Here is a 20,099-nt window from a genome sequence, read left to right as displayed (position 1 = left end):
TCACCGCCAGTCCTTCTCAGCCCTCCATCGTCTACTCCAATGCTTCCTCAATTCGATTGCCCTCACCACCAATCCTTCGATCGCCCTCACCGCAGGTCGTTCCTTCTCTACCATCTCGTTACTAGTGCCAATTCCTTTCTGTAAGTAACCCCCCTCTCTCTCACACACAATATATATATATATATATATGTTTCTAAGTTTCTTACTCTTTATGCAAAGTTTTGAGAGCAGCACAGTGACAATCTGTGGGTCTCTCTCATCCATTGGCAATTTTGGGCTTTTCAGACTCCAATTAGCTATAGATTGCTCCAAAATATCAAAATTATTAATAAATTATCAAAAACTAAAGAACAATTAATTGATGTTCAATGGAAAGATGACATGAACAAGTTTAAACATGGTTTGCATTTTTTTTTTTTTATTTAAGTCTTTTAACTATAAATGTGTATCGCTAAAAATATTAAACAACTCCTATTTATTGAGTTGATCTTTTGTAAAGAGGAATTGTGATATTGTTGGAATGTTTATGTTTGAGCTTTGATAGTTGTTTAAATGCATTGTAAACTTTATATTTATGTTTATTTGAACTTTGAATACATTATGAAACTTAAGTTTATTATTTATATATGAATTTTTTTATTAAAAATTATATTTACAAAAAAATCTCTATATTTTTTAAATTTATAGTTTACTCAAAGTTTTCGTTTCCTACTTTTTTTAGAAAAATGCGTTTTCGCATTTCCATTTTCCGTTTTCTATTGAAAACGTCTCTCGTTTCTGTTTCCGTGCAACCTAAATCCTAAACATACATTTTCATGCCAATTTAACCTCTATATTTTGACGTGTAATTTCACATCTCACTTTACTTTTTTTACACGTACAGAAATTAAATTGACTCGAAAATATAAATTTAAGGATATAATCAAAATAACAAAAAATACAAAGGCTAAATTGACTCAAAAATAATATTCAAGAATGTAATCAAAATAACAAAAAATTCAGATAGCCACACAAGAAAAATAGGAAAATATAAAAACAAAAATATGAATTTGGCCAACTTTTATCAAAAGGGAAACTTAAAATCTGCAGTTACAGCACCAACCAACCCATATGAAGCTCAAACCATAAATATCAAAAATCCCAAACAAGGCAACAAGAGGATGAGAAGGGTAGTGGTGTTGTCGGTATGCAGTTTAGCTCTTGCCTCTCTCTTAACACACCGCTCACATAGACACCACCTCTTCTCTAAAACCCACAAGTCTTAAAGTCACAATTGACAAAAATACAATCAATCCAGCTATAATACAGTCAATGTTGTCATTTACGCAACCACACACACCCAAAAGGTGCAAATACAACACAGAAAACATCAATTCTCATTTCAATAATTAGGTTGTCACCCAAGGGTACACAAACACTTTGGTGATTCTATACATGTAAGATTCTAAATGAAAGCCCTAATCAATAACAAGATGGAGAAGAAGCTTATACCAATCACAAATAGATGGTAATAGGAATGATCCAATTGTTTCAAAGCTTGATGGGAACCAAAGCAGGCATACACTACAGAAGTATGCATGGGTACCATGAAGAGCAAAAAATAAATAAAATTGTTAGACAAGGAAGAGAAATTCAAATTTGAAGATAGTTAACCTATCGATAAGGCCTTTTGTCACGACCCGAAAACTGATATGTCATGACCGGCACTAATCCTTAGGCCCAGCGGCCCCAAAATGGACTAGTAAGCCTCTTCTCTACCTCGATTTGAATAAAACATTATTACTGACAAGATATAGAACATGAATAAAATACTAATTCACCTTCTAACATAACATCTCAATATTCCATATACAGCAGCTGTACAATATAAGAATATCTATCACACTGCTGTCAATAATACATACCCGATCCCGTATCTCGGGCCCTTGGCACAATTATGTGCCAACAAAAATAAAGACAAAACATCAGACTCTACAACACTTGTATGTCTCCATAGAGCATCCTATAATACATCCGGAATCAAAAGAGGGTATGATATCATACCAGAAGATCTGCTGGACCAATAATCAAAAGGAGGATTCCCTGAAAATATTTTTAATAAAACGAGGTGAGTCTTATGGACTCGCGAGTATAAGGTATGTCATGCCCACTATGAGAGTATACAATAAAATGTTAGAATGATCATCATGAGTATAATAACGTAATAACGGTATAAACAGTGGAAATATGAACCATAAGTTTAAATAATTTGAGGTTTCAAAGGAAAACATAGTGTAGGAAAAATAGGTGCCTAAAGACAACCCCCATAAATTGTTCCCTAACCACCTAAGTCCCCTATACTTTTGTATGAGATGCATGCACTGATTCTGAGGACACACTAGTAGAAACTGGCCTAACGCCTATATACACATGCACACAAGTATATATATCGGCACATACATCATCATCACACAATATCATCATAAAGGCCCACGTGATAGCAGTGCTGAAACATACTATCCGTGTCTCTCATGGCCTTGGCATGCCAAGCCTCACAGTACCATGATCTTTTCCTGCTGTGAGCCACCAGGGAATCTACTAGATAGTCCTCTAATAATAATGCAAATGATACCCTAATTTATGCACAAGTCATAATCATTTATCATTTCATGTGGTGTCTAAAATACACCATATCATTCAACATTTCACATTCTCAAAACAAGAAATCAGTTAGGGTATCTTTCTGTTTATGTCTCTCCTAGTATGATGAAAATATTTCATGTAATTTAGGAACAATTAAAAGAGAATATTTTCTATGATTTGAATATAGAAATCATTTACAAGTTATGCATAGAACAATTTATATACGTGCATATTCTGGGGAGAAGATCGAACAAAATCCTGAGAATCTGAGCCTACAATAAATAGAATGGGGCGTCACATTTAGGTAACAAGAATAACGACGTAATGAAATTACCGAAAATCCTAACCATTGCCTAACACCCTAAATCGATTATTTGGTACCTTGGCCCACGTAATACTCAAATCTGGCGTCATGGAATTCGTCGAGCTAAGCCATCGACTACGTCATCATGTCTCGCTTTGCTTGCTACGCGTAAGTGTATAGTGAAACTACACACCCACTTATAGGCTACAATATCATAATATATATATATATATTTACCCATAAACTAGTTTTCTTTTAATGTAAATAATATATTTTTTTTATCTAAATTCCTCATTTATCAAAAATACATACATATATATATTTATAACTAAATTGATAAATTTTCTTAAAAATTTAATAATTAATTAATAATTTAATAAATGGTTTAAAATGAATAAATTGCAATATTCTAGCCTCAAAATAGAAGGAATCCATCAGAAATCAGGATTCAAAATAAACCCACGTCATCATCATAGGCTAGCCTAGAACGCACTCGGGGTTAGTTTTGCTCGGCCTCGAGTCATCTAATAGGGCTTCGTCCTTAAGACTCCGATCAACAAAATGACTCGCCAATCATATCGCCAATTCTAGGAGACCTAAAGAGAACCCAAATTAGATCAACCTCGATATCCTGAGTAAGACCAACCTAACCAAGTCATCCTAGGTCCACGGACAAGCGACAAGGGAGAACAAGCTGAGTGGGCTAGCCCAAGAGCTGCCACAACTGGGTCAGTCATGCCCAACACATTGGGCCATCCTAAAACCCAATCGGGCCCCGCCATCCTAGGCTAAAACCTAACCCGACATGCCCAACCCCAAAAGCCCTCATTTCCTTTTTCCTTATATTTTATTTATTTTTATTTTTCTTTTCTTTTCTTTTCTTTTCTTTCTTTTTCTTTTCTTTTCTTTCTTTTTCTCTTCTTTTCTTTTCTTTCTTTTTTCTTTTCTTTTTTTACTTCCCATCAGACTGCCGCCGCCGGCGACCACCGCTGGCCGGCCAAAAACGGCCGATCAATATACCGATACGAAGCCCTCGCCACGAATAACAACATATATTAAAATGAAACCCATCGGACGGTCAAATCTTGATAGATCTGAAAATTAATTTTCGGCCAAAAATAGGGGCAAATCTGGCCGTCACCGTTCGCCGTTCGCCGGCCGTCGGCCATTTTTTCGACGATCAGAAATTACCCCGAGGTGCGCAACACTAAGGAGAGCAACATACCCAAAAATGAGAAAGATCGGACGGCTATATCTTTGTAGATCTAGAGTCAAAGTCTCGACCAAAATGGATAAACAAACTGCCAACGTCGCCGGCCACCGTGGCCGGCGATTTCCGGCGATCCAAGACCACCACCCAACCCCCTCAAGCAAACCGACCAACATATCCAAGAATCAAAGAAATCCAACGGTCGGATCTGACCTTAAACATTCGGCCATCAAGCCCCATCGCGCCTCAACCCACATTCCACGAAAACAACAAGAAAAATCGAAAAGATGAAGCCAAAGCACTTACCTCCTTGTAGATCGGGGGCACTTTAACGGTGAAAACGAAGTCGGATCGTCGATCGAACGGTCGGATTGCTTAAAATCGCCGAAAATCCGAGAGGGGAAATGAGAGAATAAGAGAGAGAGAGATTCTGATTTTGGGGGGGGGGGGGGCTGTCGAGCGCCTCCCCCTTTTCTTTTTATATTTTTTTCATTTTTTTTAATTAATTATTATATAAATAATTTAATTAAATTAATTCTTTTTTTTTTTTTTTTTGGATCTTTACATTCTCCCCCTCTTATAAAAATTCGCCCTCGAATTTCACGAAAACAAATAAGGATATTTCTCTTTCATAGCATCTTCCATCTCCCAAGTGGCCTCACCCTCATTATGGTGGCTCCACTGAACTTTAACGGAAGCTATTTCTTTAGATCTAAGCTTTCTGACCTGCCTATCTAAGATCTTAACAGGTTGCTCTTCATATTGCAAGTTTGGTTGGATCATAGTGGGTGCTGTCGGGGGCAAAACATGAGAGGGGTCTCCAATAACCCCGCGTAGCATCGACACATGAAATACGGGGTGCACTCCAACCATCGACGGTGGTAGTGCCAACTCATAAGCTACATTCCCAATCCGCCTAAGAACTCGAAAAGGTCCAACATACCGGGGACTGAGCTTACCTCTCCTCCCAAACCTCACTACCCCCTTCATAGGCGATACTCTAAGGTACACCAAATCATCAACTGCAAACTCTAAGGGTCGACGCCTACGATCTGCATACGACTTCTGACGGCTCTGAGCTGTCAAAAGCCTATCACGAACTACCTGGACGATCTCTATGCTTTAGCCAACCAGATCTGGGCCAATAAGTCGTCTCTCACCAACCTCAAACCAACCTAAGGGTGACCTACATCGTCGACCATATAGCGCCTCGTAAGGTGCCATTTGAATGCTGGATTGATAGCTATTGTTATATGCAAATTCGACATACGACAAATTCTTCTCCCAACTACCCTTGAAATCAAGGGCACACGCCCTAAGCATGTCCTCAAGTATCTGGATAGTCCTTTCTGACTGGCCATCCGTCTGGGGGTGAAACGCAGTACTCAATGCTAACTGCGTACCCAAAGCCTCATGAAACGAGCCCCAATACCGAGAGGTAAATATGGACCCTCGATCAGAAATAATAGAAATGGGTACTCCGTGATACCGTACAATCTCATGAATGAGCTTCTGAGCTAACTTAGAGGCAGTAAATGACATACGTACAGCAATAAAACGAGCTGTCTTCGTTAGGCGATCTACCACTACCCATACTGAATCATGTCCCGCAGGGGACCTCGGTAATCCTGTAACCATATCCATGGTAATATGTTCCCATTTCCATTCTGGAATTGGGATGCTCTCTAACAAACCTCCTGGCCTCTTATGCTCTGCCTTCACTTGCTGACAGACCTGGCAAGTTAGACACGTACGAGCAACATCTTCCTTAAGGCGTGGCCACCAAAATAATTGCTTTAGGTCCTGGTACATCTTGGTAGTCCCTGGGTGAATGGCAAATCGAGAGTGATGAGCCTCCCTAAGGATCCTACTCCTCAACTAGTCCACCTCGGGGACACAGAGCCGAGTCCTGAATCTCAACACTCCAGAAGAGTCCACAGAAAAATCCAACGCCTTACCTTCTCCGACATCTTTAATGATCTTGGCTAAACTAGGGTCCTTAACTTGAACCGCCTTAATCTCCTCCATCAAAGCAGACCTAAGCTCGATGTGCGCCAAAAATCCCCAAGATTCAGATATCTCTAAACGTGCACCACTCCGCAATAAACTATGTAACTGCTCCACTAACGGTCTCCTCCAACTAGAAATATGAGCAAGGCTACCCATAGACTTTCTACTCAAGGCATCTGCTACTACGTTAGCCTTTCCTGGGTGGTACAAAATATGGATATCATAGTCCTTAAAGAGTTCCATCCACCTACGCTGTCTCAAATTCAGGTCCCGCTGGTCAAAAATGTACTTGAGGCTCTTATGATCCGTGAACACCTCGCAAGTCTCACCGTACAAGTAATGCCGCCATATCTTGAGAGCAAATACTACGGCAGCCATCTCGAGGTCATGAGTAGGATAGTTCTGCTCATGCTTCTTCAACTGCCTAGAAGCATATGCAATAACTCTCCCACGCTGCATCAACACACATCCTAATCCAACCCTCGACGCATCACAGTACACGGCATAACCCCCACTCGCTGATGGTAAGGTCAACACTGGAGCTGTAGTCAAACGCCGCTTCAACTCATTGAAGCTTTGCTCACATGCATCTGACCACTCAAACTTTACATTCTTTTGGGTGAGACGCGTCATCGGCGCTGCAATCTTAGAAAAATCCTTCACAAAGCGACGGTAGTATCCTGCTAGACCTAGGAAACTATGTATCTCGGTGACTGTAGTGGGTCTAGGCCACTAAGCCACAACCTCTATCTTCTTTTGGTCCACTTGGATCCCTTGACTAGACACAACATGCCCAAAAAGCCAACACTTTCTAGCCAAAACTCACACTTTGAAAATTTGGCATACAGCTCATTCTCACGAAGGGCTTGCAAAACCGTCCTAAGATGGTGCTCATGCTCAACATCACTCCTCGAATACACCAATATGTCTTCTATGAACACGATGATGAATCGATCCAAGAAGGGTCGAAATACTCTGTTCATCAAGTCCATGAATGCTGCCGGAGCATTCGTCAACCCGAAGGACATCACCAAAAACTCGTAATGCCCATACCGAGTGCGAAAGGCAGTCTTGGGAATATCCTGATTCCTGATCCTCAATTGATGGTATCCTGATCTTAAATCAATCTTAGAAAATCGCCTCGCGCCTTGCAATTGATCAAATAGGTCATCAATGCGTGGCAACGGATATTGGTTACGAATAGTAACTTTGTTTAATTGACGATAGTCAATACAAAGTCTCAAACTCCCATCCTTCTTCTTCACAAATAGCACAGGCGCACCCCATGGTGACGTGCTAGGCCTAATAAAGCCCTTATCTAAGAGTTCTTGTAATTGATCCTTTAACTCCTTCAATTCCGCTGGGGCCATTCTATACGGGGGTATCGAAATAGGTCGAGCCTCCGGTATTAGGTCAATACAAAACTCAATCTCTCGATCAGGTGGTAATCCCGGAAGCTCCTCGGGAAAAACGTCTGGGAACTCACACACTACCGGGACTCCACTAACCTCCCCAACTGATCGGTCACACTCTTTCACGACTGCCAAGAACCCCTCACAGCCTTTGCCCAACATACGTTGCGCCTTTATAGCTGATATCAACATACTAGCCCCTCGAGTCCTATCTCCCTAGATATAAAACAAATCCTCACCGGGAATATTAAAGTAAACGCGTTTCTGACGACAGTCTAGGCTAGCGTGGCATGAAGCTAACCAATTCATACCTAAAATGGCATCAAACTCCATAGGACCGAGTAAAATAAGATCTGCTAGCGTATCCCTACCCACGAGAAAAACAACACAAGCCCGATACTCTCGCTCTACCTGTAGGGCATCACCCACAGGAGTTCTCACTAACATGGGCTCGCCCAAAGGAGTGGCACTTACTCCCAGACAGGGAGCAAACTGCCGCGATACAAACGAATGCGTCGCCCCGGGATCAAATAGCACGTGTGCATTGTGACCACAAATATGAACCGTACCTGTCACCACCTGATTGGATGCCTGGGCATCCTGAGTCGTCATATGATAGACCCTCGGCTGACTCTGTGGGCCATGTCCCCCTCGAGACTGGGGAGCGCTGCTCTGAGCTCTAGATGTTGGCTGCTGGGCTGGAGCCTGTCGTCCTGGAGGGCCTCGCCCTAGCTGTGAACAATCCCTCTGTACGTGACCTGGCTGTCCACACCTAAAGCATGTAATCGGGGGCTTCGCATACCTACACACCCCTGAGTGTCTCTTCTTACATGTCGGACATAGGGGCCTCTCTTCCTGTCTCTGCTGCCACTGTCGCTGCTGCTGCTGCTGTCTCTGGGAAGGGGGCGCAGGCAATGAAGGAAATGGTGGCGCTACTGCCAATGGCTGCAAGCTCGTCGTGCCCTTCCCCTTCTTCCCAGAAGAGAAGGAAGTACCAGTGTCGCCTCTAATCCTCTTCAAGTCTCTAGTTGCCCTCTCTTCTGCTGCACGTGCTTCAAGGGCTAAAGCACTATCAACTGCCTCCTCATAAGTGCCAAAACGAGTGGCGTGCAAACTCCTAAACCACGGCTCGATCAATCGAGATATGAAGCGTGTAATCCTGTCCTGCTCTGTAGGAACCAAAGCAGGTGCAAACTGTGAGAGCTCAGTGAATAACGCATCATAACGCTCAACGCTCATATCTGGGGTCTGTCTTAGGGCCTCAAACTGCTGGGCCCTCTGGAATCTCATAGTGCTAGAGACATATTTTGCCAAAAATAGCCTCTTGAACTCAGCCCATCCTAACGGGGCATCACCCCGCCGTCTCCTCAATACATCATACCACACGCTCGCCTCACCATGAAGACAAAAAGAGGTGAGCTCCACCATCCAGTAGCCATGTATGCGAGAACCTCTCTTCAGTTTGTCCAACTGATCCAAAAACTCTTCAGCCTTATCTCTCGCACCTCTGACCTGGGGCGGCTTCAGACCCATAAACTGCTCAAACTCATAATCTATCCCAACGGCCTCGGGGTCCACTGGAAGGTCCACTGGAGGCTGTCCCCTAGTCTCGCCTGCATCGCCAGTGCCGACGGCAACACCTGCAACGCCACCGCTAACGGCGCCCCTGGCGCCACCAGCCACAGCACCGTCGCCAGTGCCGCCTCTAGTGCCATCCTCGGTGCCATCTCTAGTGCCGCCACCAACCCTGGTATCAGGGCTCACACCCCCTGGCGTCTCTGGCTGTCTCTGAGAATTAACTATATTTGTCAACAACACCGTGATGTTTGCCAAGGAGTCAATAATCAACTGGTCCCTATCCCTCGCCGGAGTACTACCATCAAAGTTAACTCCACTACGACCAGAACCACGACCCCGGACTCTACCTCGGCCTCGGCCTCGGCCACGTCATTCGCCACGACCTCGTCCACGGCCTCTGACCGTGTAACCGCTAGTAGGTGAGGGCTGAGGAGCCTGATCACCCCCTAAAGAATCTGTCTGCCTGGATATTGTCCGAGAACGAGAAGGCATCGTCCCTGTCATCGTACTGATAGGTCAATAAGAGTAGCAATAGAATCTGAAAGCAAAAGATCAAATGATACTAGACTCTAACACCCTTAGCAAAAGCTAGATCAATAATGTGCCATGGCTCACACCACGATCTAAAACCCAGCTAAGAATGGCTCTGTGGGACTCAATGAGACAAGACCTTAGACAAGGCTAGAGAATCGAATAGAATCAAAAGACACAAGCCTAACTCAAGAGTAACCTAGGCTCTGATACCAATCTGTCACGACCCGAAAACTAATATGTCATGACCGGCACTAATCCCTAGGCCAAGCGGCCCCAAAATGGACTAGTAAGCCTCTTCTCTACCTCGATTTGAATAAAACAATATTACTGACAAGATATAGAACATGAATAAAATACTAATTCACCTTCTAACATAACATCTCAATATTCCATATACAGCAGCTGTACAAGATAAGAATATCTATCACACTGCTGTCAATAATACATACCCGATCCCGTATCTCGGGCCCTTGGCACAATTATGTGCCAACAAAAATAAAGACAAAACATCAGACTCTACAACACTTGTATGTCTCCACAGAGCATCCTATAATACATCCGGAATCAAAAGAGGGTATGATATCATACCAGAAGATCTGCTGGACCAATAATCAAAAGGAGGATTCCCTGAAAATATTTTTAATAAAACGAGGTGAGTCTTATGGACTCGCGAGTATAAGGTATGTCATGCCCACTATGAGAGTATACAATAAAATGCTAGGATGATCATCATGAGTATAATAACGTAATAACAGTATAAACAGTGGAAATATGAACCATAAGTTTAAATAATTTGAGGTTTCAAAGGAAAACATAGTGTAGGAAAAATAGGTGCCTAAAGACAACCCCCATAAATTGTTCCCTAACCACCTAAGTCCCCTATACTTTTGTATGAGATGCATGCACTGATTCTGAGGACACACTAGTAGAAACTGGCCTAACGCCTATATACACATGCACACAAGTATATATATCGGCACATACATCATCATCACACAATATCATCATAAAGGCCCACGTGATAGCAGTGCTGAAACATACTATCCGTGTCTCTCATGGCCTTGGCATGCCAAGCCTCACAGTACCATGATCTTTTCCTGCTGTGAGTCACCAGGGAATCTACTAGATAGTCCTCTAATAATAATGCAAATGATACCCTAATTTATGCACAAGTCATAATCATTTATCATTTCATGTGGTGTCTAAAATACACCATATCATTCAACATTTCACATTCTCAAAACAAGAAATCAGTTAGGGTATCTTTCTGTTTATGTCTCTCCTAGTATGATGAAAATATTTCATGTAATTTAGGAACAATTAAAAGAGAATATTTTCTATGATTTGAATATAGAAATCATTTACAAGTTATGCATAGAACAATTTATATACGTGCATAAAAATATGATAAACACAACATATCCTGTCTACTCGCCTGGGAAACGATGACTCAAGTCCGAGTCTGGGGAGAAGATCGAACAAAATCCTGAGAATCTGAGCCTACAATAAATAGAATGGGGCGTCACATTTAGGTAACAAGAATAACGACGTAATGAAATTACCGAAAATCCTAACCATTGCCTAACACCCTAAATCGATTATTTGGTACCTTGGCCCACGTAATACTCAAATCTGGCGTCATGGAATTCGTCGAGCTAAGCCATCGACTACGTCATCATGTCTCGCTTTGCTTGCTACGCGTAAGTGTATAGTGGAACTACACACCCACTTATAGGCTGCAATATCATAATATATATATATATTTACCCATAAACTAGTTTTCTTTTAATGTAAATAATATATTTTTTTATCTAAATTCCTCATTTATCAAAAATACATACATATATATATTTATAACTAAATTGATAAATTTTCTTAAAAACTTAATAATTAATTAATAATTTAATAAATGGTTTAAAATGAATAAATTGCAATATTCTAGCCTCAAAATAGAAGAAATCCATCAGAAATCAGGATTCGAAATAAACTCACGTCATCATCATAGGCTAGCCTAGAACGCACTCGGGGTCAGTCTTGCTCGGCCTCGAGTCATCTAATAGGGCTTCGTCCTTAAGACTCCGATCAACAAAATGACTCGCCAATCATATCGCCAATTCTAGGAGACCTAAAGAGAACCCAAATTAGATCAACCTCGATATCCTGAGTAAGACCAACCTAACCAAGTCATCCTAGGTCCACGGACAAGCGACAAGGGAGAACAAGCCGAGTGGGCTAGCCCAAGGGCTGCCACAACTGGGTCAGTCATGCCCAACACATTGGGCCATCCTAAAACCCAATCGGGCCCCGCCATCCTAGGCTAAAACCTAACCCGACATGCCCAACCCCAAAAGCCCTCATTTCCTTTTTCCTTATATTTTATTTATTTTTATTTTTCTTTTCTTTTCTTTTCTTTTCTTTCTTTTTCTCTTCTTTTCTTTTCTTTCTTTTTTCTTTTCTTTTTTTCCTTCCCATCAGACTGCTGCCGCCGGCGACCACCGCCGGCCGGCCAAAAATGGCCGATCAATATACCGATACGAAGCCCTCGTCACGAATAACAACATATATTAAAATGAAACCCATCGGACAGTCAGATCTTGATAGATCTGAAAATTAATTTTCGACCAAAAATAAGGGCAAATCTGGCCGTCGTCGTTCGCCGGCCGCCGGCCATTTTTTCGACGATCAGAAACTACCCCGAGGTGCGCAACACTAAGGAGAGCAACATACCCAAAAATGAGAAAGATCGGACGGCTATATCTTTGTAGATCTAGAGTCAAAGTCTCGACCAAAATGGATAAACAAACTGCCAACGTCGCCGGCCACCGTGGCCGGCGATTTCCGGCGATCCAAGACCACCACCCAACCCCCTCAAGCAAACCGACCAACATATCCAAGAATCAAAGAAATCCAACGGTCGGATCTGACCTTAAACATTCGGCCATCAAGCCCCATCGCGCCTCAACCCACATTCCACGAAAACAAGAAGAAAAATCGAAAAGATGAAGCCAAAGCACTTACCTCCTTGTAGATCGGGGGCACTTTAACGGTGAAAACGAAGTCGGATCGTCGATCGAACGGTCGGATTGCTCAAAATCGCCGAAAATCCGAGAGGGGAAATGAGAGAATAAGAGAGAGAGAGAGAGATTCTGATTTAGGGAGGGGGGCTGCCGAGCGCCTCCCCCTTTTCTTTTTATATTTTTTTCATTTTTTAAATTAATTATTATATAAATACTTTAATTAAATTAATTCTTTTTTTTTTTTTTTTTGGATCTTTACACCTTTAGTCTTGTAGTTTAAATATTGTAAACTTGTATTTTTAAAGTTTAAATTAGTGTCTATAAGTTAGGAGATAGAATATCTTAATATTTAAGAGATAGCATATCCTATCTCATCTCCTACTTTATAGGAGAAAAGATAAGGATGTATGTTGTATATATTGCTGCCCTTCTGTTCATTAGAATTTAATCGAGCAAGAGAGTTTTTTCTGCTTGTTTCAAAAATAAAATATGTTATTGATAAAGAGCAAAAATTATGTTGTTGATAATGCATTAAGCCTTTATCTTGCACTTAGTGAGGGCGATTACATAAATTCTAGCTCGTTAAGAGAGATAATAGAAAATATGGTCATAATTTAAACACTAAGCATGTGTAAAACCAAAAATTCAGGTAAAACACGAGAATTAGCCTATACTTGCAAAATGACGATGTTTAACATCATAGACAATAATTAAATCATTTCAAAAACCCACCTTAAACAGCATTAGAATCTAAAACTTTCTTGTGCTCATGAATGAATGTGCCAACTGATTTGAACCAACGCATCAGATTCTTGTGATCCTTAACATAAAGCCAAGCTTGAAGAAATGGAAAAAGGCTCTCATTTATACCTCGCTCTTCAATGTAACTATGTAGTGCATCTCTCATCTTTTCATCAAGATCTCTGCACATCATAAAGAGTATTACTTCATTTTGGAAGTTCCACAGATTTTGTTGCAAGGAAAATAGCTAACAAAATAAAGTTTACATTAATCTTGTCAGTATTTGGATTATTTATTATCCCCAATACATTTGTGTTCATTTGACAAACAAAAAAAAATAATTAATTGGTCCTTTTCATTTCTCTAGATTACACAAAATTTAGTGGTTATTTGTAAAACAATATGCACTAAAGTCCAGTTATTTAGTTTATAAGGCTAATCCAGAAAGCAATTTCCCACTATGAGGAGTTCTCAACATTTTGAAAAGTTAGGTGGTGATTTAAGTCATCGTATTGTTCCAAACCCTATATTCAAGCTTCAAAGGGATTGTTTAGTTGTGGAAAACTGCTCTAGTTTTCTAGAAAAAATACTACATAAAAAATGAAAAATTAGAAAACTTGTTCAAATACAAAAAATTCCCAAATAGACAATGAAGATTTGGAAAACATGGTTTTCCCAAATTGAACCAAACTTGAAAACTCCTAAAACAAGCTTTCAGAGTTTTCCTTATTAATTTGGAGCATTTTCCAAAAGTTCTTCATAAATCATCCCCATCTCTTTCTCTAACACAAGTTACACAAAAGAAATTAAGACAACTCCCTTATTTTACCATATCTTTCTCTTTTCTAGATTGGAAATTAGTTTTCTGTATTCATAACATTTGATGGCATTTTTCAATTTTCCTATGGAAAATGAAAACAAGAGAATATATAGAAAATGGGAGATAGAAACTAGAAATCACTTTCCACAACTAAGCAACCCCAAAGTGTTTCTGGAACATGACTTAAACCACATGGATTTGGAAATTTAGTTAAAACAACTAAATTGATTAATAAGTAACCAAACCTAGGAACGTTGAAAAAAGCTGAACAGAGACTCCATGAGTGCTGTTTCATCCTAACAAAAAGTGAATGAACAAGAAGGAAAAAATTGAATTATGGACTTTTAGCCAAATACGTGGCATCTTCCTCAATGTCAAGCACTTGAATAAGTTCAAAGGTTGGTTATGATAATTATTTTCACTACAGTAAAGAGGTAGCCATATAATGGAAGATGTTGGCAGCAGCCTCTAAAGATACATACATGAGGCATCCTAAAACTGGTTTTGAGGCCCAAACATTGATTTTGGAATGTTTTGGGAGATGAAGAGCCTTCCTAAGAGCTTTGTTAGGCTTAGTTTTCATGTTTTATGCATCAGGGTATCTTTGTCATTCTATATAATGTCTCCTAGGATCTTTTTTAATTCTGCATACGTGTATAGGTTTTATTTGTGCAGTCTTTTCCCAGTCTTAAACCATAAAACAAATTTTAAAGACATTAACCTCATTAATATGCCCCAACACTAACCCAATCATCCCAACATATCACAAACATTGCTAGATTATGCAATTTTTGTGTTTTAGGTTGTCCAATTAATGATGTTATTTAAAGTTGCAACCATTTTTAGTATTTTATCTAACCATATGATGTTAACGTGGTACACATCCATGAACACTTTTAAGGGATGGCAAGGTCTGAAGAATGAATAACAAATAACTAAAACATTCTTTTTACACATTGCCCTTTAGATTTATCACAAAGATATTAACTGAATAGATAGTTAATCATAACAAATAGAAGTTATATGCTCTTGAAAAAGCATGGTCAGACTTACTGGAAAAGGGGGCCATTATATTTGGTTGGAACCATAAGAAAACCAGAAGTTTCAAGCTTGGGCCTCAATGAGACAGAGTGAATACCAAGTGCATCAGGGTACAACCCGCATAGAAAATGCAAAGCGTCTTTCTGACTAGGCTTTGAGATATCCACATGAAGAAACAACTGGTTAATCCCATCATCACTAGTATCATCATCTCCACCACCAGGAATAATGTTAGCCAATCGCATTACATAGAGACTGATCTCCTCTTCACCATATGCCCTTTTTAAAACTGGACCACTGCTTTCAAGTGATCCTTTCACAATTGTAAAAGGCAATGGAGGGTTCACCTTCTATTCAGAACAGAAGTTCACCATAATTTAGAATATTAGATAAACCCACTAAAATCCTAAAAGCATATATTCAATCTAAATTGAGTCAATGTAATCATCATATACACCAAAACAACAAACAGAGCATGTAGCTAAGCATGGGGAAAGACAAACCCACTGACTTTAAACAAAAAACACACCAATATTTTAGGTAGAAACAGTTCAAAATAATCTAAGTTACATCAGAAAATATTATGCTACAAAAAAAAAAAAAAAATGGACACATGCATTTGCACATATATACATACAGAGGGAGAGAGGTGTTTTTTAATTTACCGGGGGAGGAGTCATTTTAGAGATTTCAAGGTAGTGCTCTTTGAGGGAGCGGAGCAAGATGGAGTTCACAGCAGAGGACATGCTTGTCCATGATGAGGACCTGCTTGTTGACGATGAGGACCACCGGGACAGTATCATACACTGCAGTTGTAGAGCACATTTAGCAGCACTTGTCAACACTGCACGCCTCCACATTTCTATTTGTTTTTGAGCGTTTACACTTGCTTTTGTTGCAATTTTAGAAGTTTTCCTTGTACCATCACCAAACTCTCATTGTTGTGGTCATGGTGGTGATTTATTTTATTTGATTCTATTTAAGTAATCATCAATCCTGGGAAAAAAAAATTATTCATCACCATTATTCACTAATTCTAACAAAATTATTATCACAAAATAAAATATCTATAACAATGTGAATAGGGCAAAAAGTTATATAAATTATTTTTAGATAATTAGTATTAAAATAGTTTAAAGAAGTTTGTAAAACATTACATCAAACGGCAAAAATACATTCCAATTTTGAAGAAATTTTAATTTCAAAAATAATAAAAACTAAAAAACAACTAAACGTGCTAAAAATAAAAAGAAAGAAAAAACACAACCAAACAGACCTTAAGTCAGCCAGGTAGACCCATAACTACTTTTATGCTCCTATTTTGGTAGGCCCAGCATGAAACCTGTCACAAACCAATTTAGGAGTTGCAAAGCATACTAAGAAACAATAAGCTTCAACCATACAGTTTAAGGTTAATGTCAATGCATAAACAGTCTAATAAATGGTCCTCACCATGGAATATGAATAACAAATAGTTGAATGCCATAATATGACCATGAATAAGTCTCATCTCATCTAAATACCAATGTGATACAATACAGTGCCAAATATGAATGTCAATATCTCTACAAAATAATAAATCAATGAACATCGAATAGTCAATGACTCTTAAATTGGTGATCTATCCTATAATTAGTGCAATCTATGTTCTGCATCTAGGAGCATGTCTATAAAACCCTCAAGATGTTATGTCGAAAGTCATAGCTTTTGTGATTTTCTTATCCAAAGCTTGCGGGCATTTCAGTTAATAAGTTTGCTCAGTGTATAATGAGCTAAGTCTACTGCTTTACAACCTAGAAGCTTTAACAGAGAGTTGCAAAATTTACCACTTTTAATAATGGTGATTTAGCTAAGAAAACTTGAGCCGAAACAAACAAATAAAGTGTCCAACCACACAGTAACACAACATATCATACTGTATCAGGGGCGGATCTAGGAATTTAGGTTGGGGGGGCTGAAATTTAAAAAGTTAATATAATAAAAATTTTATGTAACCAAAAAGTCAGTACAATAAATTTTCATTAAACTTGTGCTTAACGAGATTTTGAAACAAAAAAATTCACCTACAACAGAGTCTACATCTATTATTGTCGATTCAAATATTCAACAACAGATTCGCAATAACAAATTCCAAGCTTCCAGCCACACCAATTCCTAAGTTCCTAGCTAAATGCAGTAGTCAAATAGGCAAGCAGACACAACAAATCAAGCATAAACAACAAAATCACTTACTTAAAACTTGCTGAAAAAATGCAGCAATTTCAACAACAAATCAAGCATAAACAAGTAAAAAAAAATATGGACGAAAAATAGAAAAACTTTTGAGATTTAGCTGCCAATCGAAAGAATCAAAGAACTGAAAGAAGAGAAAACATACCTGGGCTCGAATGAAGCAAATCTGGATTTTTTTTTTTTTTTTTTTTGGGGGGGGATTAAAATGAAGACCTAAATGGCTGAATCAGAGGCAGGGGCCAAGGTAGCGAGCAAGAGGGCGAGGCCAACTGGCCGAGCGAGCGTGGGGGCGAGGGCGAGCGAGACCAAGAGAGACTGAGTCACTGAGAGAGGCAGTCAGGCAGAGAGCAAGGGCGAGGCCGCGAGAGGCAGCGAGGGCGAGCGAGAGCAAGAGAAAGGCAGCGAGAGCCGGAGGGCGAGCGAGAGCAAGAGAAAGGCAGCGAGAGCCGGAGGGCGAGCGAGAGCAAGAGAGGCAGAGAGCAAGGGCGAGAGGCAGCGAGAGCAAGAGCGAGAGAAAGGGAGCGAGAGCCCGAGGGCGAGCGAGAGCAAGATAGGCAGAGAGCGAGGGCGAGCGAGAGCAAGAGGGGTCGAGCTCGAGCGAGAGCGAGAGAGAGCCAGCGAGGGCGAGCGAGAGCAAGAGAGAGGCAAAGAGCGAGGGCAAGCACGAGGGGACGAGCAAGAGAAGAGGAGGCAAAGAGCGAGAGGCAGCAAGGGTGAGCCGTGAGGGAGAGGAAGGAGAAGAGAAGGGTGGGCTGGAGTGATTTTGGGCTGGGCTAATACTAAATAATTCAAAAAATTATTTTATAAATTTAATTTTTATTGTGGGCTGCCCTGGACAAGCAGCTCACACATAAATCCGCCCCTGATCATACTAATAACTGGGAGAAACCACATGAGAACTCTTTGAAAATCTACCATCGTATGAGGATTAATTCTAATCAGGCCATATAATTGCCTAGACTGCATTATTTTTAAACTGTTCAGCCCCCATACTCACTCTAATTTTCAAAGGGGTAGCAACTGGGGTCAAAATAATCAGACCAATAACCAAAAACTGAAAGTGGGCAAGTCAATAAATTATCAAGTACACAACTAGTACAGTGTGATTTTCCTGTAGAGTATGAGGAATGAGAGAACAATTAGGACTTGCAAAATAATTGCAAAACTCATGTAATCACTGAAGTATGTGGAATCACAGACAGGGAAGTTGATGAAGAAATCACCATATAGTCGGGAATACACTAAATTTAACAGCTAACTAGATTTACATTGAATTCTTCTACAAGTTGAGCATGGATACCTATAATGGAAACTGTTGAAACAGATTCAAGTCATTGTAGTTCAAGGATTCGAAAAGGAGTCTCTTAGTGATGGCATTCTTCCCTAAATTTAATTATGAACAACTACTGTTATAGTTTACATATTTTCAACTTATAAAAATATATCCTTTTGGTTCAAAATCTGTAATTATATACACCAAATATACCCAGCATAGACACCAAACAAATTAAGCATAGGATTTAGCCATTCTACTTTTCAATGTTTTCCCCTTTTATTTGGTAGAATCATTTGCAGACAAATTAGTTAATCTCTCTGCTATACATTTGAACAAAGGAATTAAGTCATTTATCACAACTGAACAGAGGAATTAAGCCATTTATCAAACTAGATCACACCGCACCAGGGGAGTCCCTTCCTCCCAATCCAAAATAGATCATACATTCAGAGCATATTTATAGAAGAAATAAGCTAACTGAGCATATTTACAGCAAAAAGAAGCTAACCGAGAATCGAGCACCACCGCACCAACACCGAGCGAGCACCACCGCTCGGCGAGGGAGAACGACGGTGGACAGAAGAGAGCGAGCGAGAGAGAGAGAGAGAGCGTTTCTGATTTGGGTGTTCAATGTGAAAAATAAAAAGTTACGTTCTCTTTTATTTTTAATTTTTATTTTTGAATTTTAAATTATTTTTAGTTTTCTATTTTATTACTCTCTTTTTAGAGAATTGAAAACGTATTCTTTTTGTTATTTTGAAAAATTATTTTTTAAAATAAAAAATTAAAAAATACATTCTTTTTGAAATTTTAAAAATATTTTTTTAATAATATTTTATTCAATAAATTTGATTATTAAGTAAATTAAAAATATTTAATGTTAATATATTATTAAAAAATATATACATTTTAAAATTAATAAAATTTTATAATATTTTTTTTCATTACAATAATAAAATATGAATAAATAAATAAATAAATATGTTTTGAATTTTAAGTTTGTTTTAGATGAAAACACTCAAAACAATTTTTTGTTGTTTTGAGTTTTCTTTATAATTTTTTTTTTTCAAAAATATATTTTTAAAAATTGTAAAGAGAACGCGTTTTCATTATTTTAAAAAATTAAAAACTAAAAATTATCTGAAAACAGTAAAGAGAACGCAACCTTAATTTTGCTCTAAGCTTTGTGTTTTTAATCCAACCCCAATTATTTGAGGAATCGTTCTACGGGGTCCAACGGGATTACTGAACGCCTTACAGAAGAAAGGTAAAAAGATAAAATTGCCCCGTCTACTTTATAAA

At 39.3% G+C, this 20,099-nt stretch overlaps 1 protein-coding gene across 7 annotated transcripts; it reads right to left on the bottom strand.

The window, feature by feature from the left end:
- Positions 1 to 1,242: 1,242 nt before the first annotated feature.
- LOC127803340 (uncharacterized protein At2g39795, mitochondrial-like) lies at positions 1,243 to 19,398 on the bottom strand. 7 transcript variants are annotated; one of them, XM_052339496.1, is made up of 6 exons: positions 19,306 to 19,397; positions 16,566 to 16,631; positions 15,955 to 16,285; positions 15,302 to 15,639; positions 13,420 to 13,610; positions 1,243 to 1,563 (listed from the first exon to the last, which is right to left on the bottom strand). In XM_052339496.1, exons 3-5 carry the CDS (start codon positions 16,147 to 16,149, stop codon positions 13,421 to 13,423), a joined length of 723 nt encoding a protein of 240 aa, XP_052195456.1. In that variant the 5' UTR covers positions 16,150 to 16,285; positions 16,566 to 16,631; positions 19,306 to 19,397; the 3' UTR covers positions 1,243 to 1,563; position 13,420. The 7 variants fall into 7 exon arrangements, with proteins under 7 accessions (XP_052195456.1, XP_052195457.1, XP_052195453.1 ...); XM_052339497.1 differs by lacking the exon at positions 1,243 to 1,563 and having other exon boundaries at positions 13,332 to 13,610; positions 15,302 to 15,636; positions 19,306 to 19,398; XM_052339493.1 differs by lacking the exon at positions 1,243 to 1,563 and having other exon boundaries at positions 13,332 to 13,610; positions 19,306 to 19,396.
- Positions 19,399 to 20,099: the final 701 nt, after the last annotated feature.

The sequence above is a fragment of the Diospyros lotus genome, chromosome 6 (genome assembly GCF_014633365.1).
Source record: "Diospyros lotus cultivar Yz01 chromosome 6, ASM1463336v1, whole genome shotgun sequence".
Classification (NCBI taxonomy): domain Eukaryota; kingdom Viridiplantae; phylum Streptophyta; class Magnoliopsida; order Ericales; family Ebenaceae; genus Diospyros; species Diospyros lotus.
This window is presented reverse-complemented; position numbering and strand designations above follow the sequence as displayed.

What these genes read in the sequence shown, in the direction of transcription:
- LOC127803340 (XM_052339496.1), bottom strand. Translation starts at nt 16,149, where the DNA reads ATGTGGAGGCGTGCAGTGTTGACAAGTGCTGCTAAATGTGCTCTACAA. An exon ending in CTAAAATGACTCCTCCCCCG is followed by an intron (nt 15,640 to 15,954) that starts GTAAATTAAAAA and finishes TGTTCTGAATAG; the next exon opens with AAGGTGAACCCTCCATTGCC. An exon ending in TATAATGGCCCCCTTTTCCA is followed by an intron (nt 13,611 to 15,301) that starts GTAAGTCTGACC and finishes TATGATGTGCAG; the next exon opens with AGATCTTGATGAAAAGATGA.